At 42.1% G+C, this 8,428-nt stretch overlaps 1 protein-coding gene across 2 annotated transcripts in view; it reads left to right on the top strand.

Moving 5' to 3' along the window:
• The first annotated feature begins 5,059 nt into the window (after positions 1 to 5,059).
• slc27a6 (solute carrier family 27 member 6) overlaps positions 5,060 to 8,428 on the top strand; it is a 43,519-nt gene continuing 40,150 nt past the window's right edge. Inside the window, exons 1-2 of one of the 2 annotated variants that reach the window (XM_084383396.1) lie at positions 5,060 to 5,103; positions 5,944 to 6,483. In XM_084383396.1, coding sequence (XP_084239522.1) covers positions 5,997 to 6,483 — 487 coding nt within the window. In that variant the 5' untranslated portion in view covers positions 5,060 to 5,103; positions 5,944 to 5,996. The remainder of the gene's footprint in view (positions 5,104 to 5,943; positions 6,484 to 8,428) is intronic. The other variant, XM_084383395.1, reaches the window with a different exon arrangement.

The raw sequence follows: 8,428 nt of genomic DNA, 5'->3' as shown, positions 1-8,428 counted from the left end.
TTTAATGATACTGACTATTGAAAGCTGTGAAGTAATCATGCTGTCCATGTTAACGCCTGATTAGTGACAAGGGTTGAAAATGAGCAATAGCTATAAACCAATTTTAGCCACCCGATTCCCATATCTACCAACTCACCTGTTAGCATTCCCAAATCAACCCCACCTGCTGATACACCTGCATCACACCAGTCCTTCAGTGTAAAGAAACCAGTTCACCAGCTCTTTCCCACATTGTGCACTTGTGTTCCTGCCATCTACCTGTTTCTGTTGGTCTGCTGGCTTTTTGCTACCTGTGTGCTGATCTGTCTGCCTTGCACTTTTGGATTTGTTTGGTCTTGTGCCCAACTTTAAGACGGATAACATGAATATAGCCTTTTTCCTTCAACATGTTCTGCTTGTCTTCATTTGGGTTCTCAATCCAGTTCCATCATACACATGTTGTGGGAGCCACAGTGGGTGGGTCTCCACTGGAGGAAAAGTCAACAAACCAGTGATCCAGTCCTTCTTGTCTGACTGCTTTCTTCGCATTTCAAAGGGACAAAGTCATGACTCACTTAGGGTTCAGCTGATTAGCTGGTAATTGACACACAGGTCTGTGGGGACACAGGATTGACCCTGTTTATCATTCTTTCAGTGCTATTTCTTATACAGGCTCTGTATAATCATTATAGACCTTCAGTAAGAAAATTATACAGATCCAATTTGTTCCATTTGGTACAATCAAAGTGACTGTTTAAGAGGTGAAGGTAATGGAACATTTTAAAATGTGCAAGGTATTTATTTCTTCCATAAAGACTTGGCATATTGCAGTTAATAATTTGCAGTGGTAGTGGTGGGCCTTTTTAAAAAAATGCTTTTAAAGAATACAATCCTGAATGTTGGAATAATACTCTTGTTTTGTCAATAAGGCTGTTTGTTTAGTACAAACTGACAATTTGTAATAAGTAAGTGGAGCCTTTGTGTGAATGTTATTGTGGATAGATAATGGACTGCTCTCTACGAGGTAGTTGTTCATAACATATTTCAATAACATATTTTCAGTTGTGCTGGCTGTTTGTGACTGTGAGTGAACTCACATTTTGAATAAAGTGATGTAGACAGTTGCATGCCAGCAAATTTAATTTAGTCAACAGAACTGCCAAAAATTTCATGTGACTGTCATGTGACACTTGTTGATTTCCCCTGCTAATGGCATAAAGTCTCTGAACAAGGGTAAAGTATGTCAGCTCATGGCAATTGCACATTCATGGATCTTAAATGGTAACTTGAGAACCCAAATGCTGACATAGACACAGGGAAATGATGCAATCAAAAGGTTTTATTAAAGTACAGATGGAGATGGAGGGGAAGAGGGGCTGGCCAAGTGTTGCTGAGCTTAAGAATTGCAGGGATGGCTGGTCAACAAGCAAGCAGGTAGGCCGGCACACAGGCTGCCAGACAGGCAGGTAGATGAGGTGATCCTGAGGCATCAGAGAACTTGTTAAACGGTTAAAGGTAAAACATAGCATGAGGAATATCACTAAATATGAGACTAAGGCTATACTCACACAGCAGGCAAATTAGTTTTGTCTCTCAAATCAGATCTGAAGTCATTGGATCAGATTTTTAGGTCCGGACGTCACCTAAAACCTAAGAGTCACAGAGGCAACTACCATAGTAGAAAACAAAAATCCAGTGACAAGTGGAAGTGAAGCCAAGGATTGATAAACTAGAGGAGGTGATGTGCTGATGGAATGCAGGTGAGCAGATGGGGACAGATGACAAGATGGGCCAGACGAATGGGTTTGCTGACCAGCTGGGTGAGACCAGCAGTGGAGGCAAGGCCTCTCAGAGGGCTGGGCACCAGGACTGAAGACTGGAGACGGGCTCGTGACAGAGCAACAGGCCAGGAGGTGGGCAGCTCCGATGGTCTGGCTGGGTGTCAGAGAAGACTGTTGACTGGTGTGGGAGGTCTGGCTGCGGGTTAGCAGGGATGGGTGACTGAGGACCAGGAGTGTCGACTGACCCAGGGCAAGAGAGGTGTCGACTGACCCTGGACCGGGAGGGGCACTGGCCAACCAGGAAGGACTCAGGACCTAGAGGTTTGTTGACAAAGCAAGGAATAGACGGGACGTCGACGAGGACCCTCGACGTAGGAACACACAGGACAATGGCCAGGACCCACAACGGCACAGAGACTCTGGGGTGCTGGGCAGCAGAGGCTTAGGGGCATTGGGCAGTGGGACCTCCATGGCACTGGGCAGTGAGGCTGGAGTGCTGGGTAGCAGGGTACCTGGGCCAGAGCTCAGTGTCTGAGGAGTGTCTCAGTTGATACTCAAATTAGAATTAGAGTGAGAATACAAGGACATCAAGTAAATTAAAATATGGCTCAACTCAACACAATTTTGAATTCTGTAATAAATTGTGTTAAATGTTAACATCAGTGGTTGTTCAATAAACATGATAAAAAGACTATGTTGTGTGTTTTCCAAACCTTCATAGCACCATTAAAGGAGGCTTTTCAGTGGCAGTTCAGGCTGTGCCCGACACAGAAAAGGCCCACAGTGAGGTTAAACCTGTTGGAACACATTCTGGGGGTAGCGGAAAAAGGCTTATTTCAGTTAATCAACACCTGTAGTGAGTCTGAGTCTGTGTCTGTTGGGAAATAGGAGAGTCAGTTGTGTATCTGGCATTGGAGGTCTAGGCGCCGAGGCACACACAAGGCAGAATACTGTCTGACTATATTGAAGAACAAGCCTCTGCTACTGTTTGCAATTCTTGGCTGATTCACAGCCTCCTCCCAGGACAGCAAAATGAAAACAACAATGTAGACACAATCTAATAAAGAGTCATGTTACTAATAAAGTCATGTTATTGTATTATATTTCTTTTGATGAAAAAATTTACATCATTGTCATGTTGTAGCCGGTAAAGGTGGAGCTAATCTTAATGACTTTATATTCCACTGGGTAGCTTAATCTATAATAATACATTCTGATTCATTTGTTGATTATATTTTGTATCAATAATCTGGTTCTGCAAAGTAACTGCAGTAAAGCTTTAAAATGAAGTAAAAGCACGATATTAAGATCTGAAATGTATGGTGGTGGGAGTATACAGGTACCTTAAGTAACAAAATACAGCAATGAAATGATAAACAGACTGTATACAGCTGTGGTCAAAAGTTTACACACGTGTAAAGAACATGTATATATTGAATTCCAATGATTTCTACAGCTCTCATTTTCTGTGATGAAATAAGTGGAACACAAACTACTTTGTCACAAAAAACCTTTCATGAAGCTTGGTTCAATAATGAATTTATTATAGGTCTTCTGAAAATGTGGAATGTGAGCGATAGCACTTGGGCGGTCCACTACCATTGATGAGTAGATGAATCACAGGTGCGTCTCTCTGCTGCTGCGGCAACACCATGCCCTCAAGCACACACCCTGGGAATTAGAGTTGTCATTACCCTCAGTTTGAAGTGTGCCTCTGAAAAACCTCCTTCTGGAGGACCATGTGTCTCCAATTTACCCTACACCTCTATCCCAACAAGAATCTGGACACCCTAACCCTTGGCATGAAGGCGCAAAACTAAGGTGTAGGGCAAAGTGGTAGGGGCAAGGGATGTATTGGTATGGGCTAAATACATGAACTGCATCTGCATAGAACTAGAGCTATAAAATGGATCTCCCTCTACCTTGGGCTAAGAACTTATCAATCACACCTTGTATATCTAGTGATAAAGTGGAGATACGATTGATGACAGCATGATGGTAAAACTACAAGAATACAGTATAGCTATGTTAAGGCCTATGTTGTATGTTGAGTGACACACACCAGAGACTGTTAACTTACCTCCACAGTCAGCACTGTGTACTGTTAACATCATTTGCTGTTATCAAGTTGTAAATGTGGTTTCACTGTCCTGCAGAGCTGTGCAGTAGTGCACAGTGTTGATAAGACTGGCTGTTAACATTGTTGTCAGCCTGATGTGGTGAAGTCCAACCCCTGACGAAAAAGAAGTGTACTTCAAGTTCATTTTATCAAGTAAACTTACAGTTCAGTATATTTCCCAAGTCTGCTTTATGCAGTAAGTACACTAACATCAATGTACTAGTACTATACTTGCAAGTGTAGTACTTCAATATTTCTTTGGACTAAATTGGTCCATTTTAAGTTTATAAAAGTATACTTCTGACTATACTTTAAATGTTAGATGAGTTTTATATTAGATGTTTTTGTTTTATTTTGTACTACAACTAAACTGAACTATACAACAAATGAACTTATAGGTATACATAAACCCTCAGTAAATTATTACTTTAATAGTTTTATACTGCAAGCTATATATATATATATATATATATATACATACATAAACATACATACACATATATATTTAACATATAATATACATTTGACTGTATTGGATGCCAAAAAGCATAACAATGACAACTCAAACTGACATTCCAGTTCAAAACAAAAACCAACAAACACAGTAAGAATACAGTGGTTAGGGTTAGAAACCTTCTGTGCCATACAAGTATACTTAATTATACTTTTCTTTTGCATATCTCAATCAAAAGATTAAGTACAAGTTTAGGCTAAATATACGTTTTCGTGAAGTATATATGTGGTAAAAAGTACACTGAAAGCATACTTCTTATTTCTAGTTTAAAAGATGTATACTATTTGCACACTTCAATAAACTTCTTTGTTATATGTGAGTTTATTATGTGATCCACATGGACTCGACCATATGTTGTCATTCACAGTATAACAACAATCTGTTATATGATTGTGATTTCATATCGTGTTATATATCGTGTTTTATAGTATAATTCTAAGGACTAGACCACACATTACAGACACTTCACATTTCTGTTGCTTTCATTTTAGACAAATATACAATCAGTAAACAATCCCTGCTGTGCTGTCTTCAGCAGAACCTGAGCAGAGCCACAGCAGCCTGTTCTGCAGTGTCTCACTGTTTCCTGACTTTTAAACAGTGGAAGAGAGCGCGGCAAGCGCTCCAAATCATCTCCACAGCAACTGTCACATGATTTCACTCCCAGAGACACCATCGACAAGTTGCCTGAGAAATCAGCCAGACAGGAAGTGAGTTTACCCTTCAAAATGCAATGCTCATGTTATCTAATGTTAGATAACGCAAAGCCCTGTGAGACAAGCTTGTGATATTAAGCAAAACTGACATGATTATTCAGGATGCATCTATTTCTGTCAAAATATGTTTTTCAAAGCAGGTATTTGATGACGTATATTTGAAAAAGAAACTTTACTTTTAGCTTAGCAGCTATGTGAAGATTTTGATTTGATAAGGGTGTAAATAATGTATTATTGATGTAAAATCAGTGAATACATTTGGGATCTCGCGGGGCTGGATGAGTTGTATAGAGCCATTTGATGTTTTTCTCAGTCCCCAGCTACTTCAGTTGTTTAGGGAATGCTGCAGTGCTGTTTTGCTGTGAAGATCCAGAAGCTCCTTCACCTTTTCCATCAGCATGGGGTTGAGGAGAAGATAACTGAATTTTAGAGTGAACTCTTCCTTAAATTAGTCCAAATTCAGTTTGGTACTTCAGTGTCATTAGGAGAAAACACTTTTGTGCCTTCAAGAGTTTTCAATAATTGTTCCTTCCTGCCTGCTTTGAATCAGACACAGTAGATTATTTTCATAATGGATTATTGTGGCATCGCGCAGGGAACAGGCCCAGGGGCCCAAGTGATCGGAGAAGCCCCTGAGCCAAAGTTTGAAACGTCAATCCCCCTTTTATTTTGAAGGCAGGTTCATGTTCCGGTCTTATGTTTGGCAGCTTAACGTGCCTGGTCAAGAGGCTGGCTTACATCACAACTACAGTCGCTGTTTGTGACTTGAAACATGTAACTGTGTGTGTGTGTGTGTGTGTGTGTGTGTGTGTGTGTGTGTGTGTGTGTTGTAAGCAGTGACACCGGCTGTCTGCTCCGTGTGCTCTCACTGCCTCACAGCCGCGGACATGGCTCTGTCTCTGGGATGGCTCTCAGCTCTGGCCGCGGGGCTCATCTCCGCTCACGTTTTGCAGAGACTCTACTTCCCATACTTTTGGAGGGACCTCCTCTTTCTGCTGAAGGTGATCAGGTACGGCGTTAAACTGGAGCTGTTCAAGGTGACGTCCAGCGTGTCTACGGTCCTGGACAGATTCATCCAGCAGGCGCAACGCATCCCTAACAAGCCGTTTGTGATCTACGATGGGAGCATCTACACCTACCGGGACATCGAGACACGCAGCAACAGACTCGCTAATGTTTTCCTCGAGAGGGTGAAATTGAAGAAAGGAGACTGTGTTGCCTTGCTCATGAGCAACGAGCCCGACTTTCTGTGCGTTTGGTTCGGGTTGGCGAAGGTCGGCTGCTCGATTGCTTTCCTCAACACTAACATCAAGCCCAAGTCTCTGCTGCACTGCTTCAACTCCTGCGGAGCCAAGACTCTGGTTGTTGGTTCAGGTAAGGCTCTCACCTTCACCTGTTTCACAAGGGCTAGCACCATGAGCCCCATATACCACTGTCTTCATAAAAACCCTGAGGGGATTGATCCTTTCATTCAAATGTCTGACAACAAGCATAGTCATTATATATGCTAATATTTTGTTTGTTTAAATTACCATTATTTAACTTCACTCATCAATAACACTGTCTAGTCTGCCAATAGGTATTTTACATTCATATTACTCTACTGGTTTCAAATCAGCTGGAACAGTAATACCACAGCCTGGTTATTCTCATCTCTGTATGACCTTCTGTAATAGCATCTAGCTTACAGATCCTCCATACAGGCATGTGTCTGACTCCTCAGCCTCCCAGACTAATCTGAGCTGCAGGTGTTATCGCACTGTAAAAACAAACTGTTTAACATGTTAGTGTCCATGCTGCTTTTAAACTTTAAGTTGACTGAATTTGAGAAGACAAGTTGAGGTAATTCCATGATTTTTCAAAACAAATAAACTCGTCTAGACATATAAACTTATTATATTAATTATGTTGTACTGAGATCCTTTAGTTTACACATCTTAATCACTATTCACTATCACTTAGTTCAGTATTGGTACGAATCTCAAACCACTCCCAGTTAGTTTGACACTTTAAGGGCTCTATTTTATGCCTGGCCCAGCACATGTGTCATAGTTTGTGACCCATACAGTTGTCATTTTCACGCCCCACACCACTTTGTGTAAATAGCAAATGTACTTGCGTCCACCTGTGTGCCCTTGTGCTTGTTGGTGTTGAAGTGAGGTGTGGATCCTGCATCCTCCTCTGTGTGAAAGTCTCAGATGCGCTGAGGGGTGAAATTTCACTGCGGCTCTGATGCGCCTCTGGAGGTCGTATCAGAGTCGCAGCAGAGGCGAACCGGCGTCTGTGTAAATAGATAAGCTGGCGGCAAGGAGCGGGGGCGTGTTGATCTGATGGTGTTCACAGTCTGACAACTAAACAGATCCTTCACTAAACGAAATAAAGGGAAATGTCCCACAAAGCAACGTTACAGGACCAAACAACAGTAACGTAGGAACTGGTACTGCCTGGCAACTTACATGAGGAAAATAATACAGCAGTTATACATGGAGTGTCTGTCATCCTGTCTGTCATCCTGTCTGTCATCCCGTCTGTCCTACCGACTCTTCATCACATTTCAGCCCGAAAAACAGCATCTGTCCCCGGCAAAAAACTTTAACTCACCAAGTGTTTGTCTCCTTCCACTATTGTGTTGTTGTAGTCACTGTCTTGAAAAAAATCACCGCGACAGTCAGCCCTCCCAACCGAGACTTCAGTGAACTTTCCCCCAGAAAACAGCATCCGTCCCCGCGAGTGAGTCAGACAGCGTCCTGTTTACTGATGGTGATTATGTAATTATGTCATTTAGAGCGAGAAACGTAACTTTGTCACTTTCCAGGATGCATGGTGGGTCAGGATCTCAATCACAGCACATTATAACAGCATCCATATGATTATAAACAGTCAGCAGGTACATGTTTAGATTAACAGGAGGACACTGGGGGAAACACGTTGAAAAAACCACACAGACATCATCATCATGACGTGTACCGTCACGCCTCTTTTGGATCCGCAGCGCCTGAGTGCTGTATGAATTGACACACTGGTGCGGCTTCACTCTGGAGCTGCTTGGTTCAGTGTGAACAAACAAAGTCGGAGAGTTGGCGGAGCTCTGCTGTGCAGATAATGCGGAGTCTTTGTGTGAAGAGGGCTACTGACTGCTTCATAGACCAACAAACACCAGTCGTTAATAATATTGATGACCTCATGACATGGTAGCCTAATAATCATTAAATATGCTCAGACACTCTCTCACACCCTCAAATACTGTGTGCCTATGATGCACTAAGAACAGCTGATTTCACACTGAAGTAACGCTTCAGCTTCCATCATCACTGCTCCC

The sequence above is a fragment of the Pagrus pagrus genome (genome assembly GCF_965226575.1).
Source record: "Pagrus pagrus genome assembly, chromosome: 19".
Classification (NCBI taxonomy): Eukaryota; Metazoa; Chordata; class Actinopteri; order Spariformes; family Sparidae; genus Pagrus; species Pagrus pagrus.
Note: the sequence above shows the minus strand (reverse complement) of the source record. Positions and strands in the feature narration are given on the sequence as shown.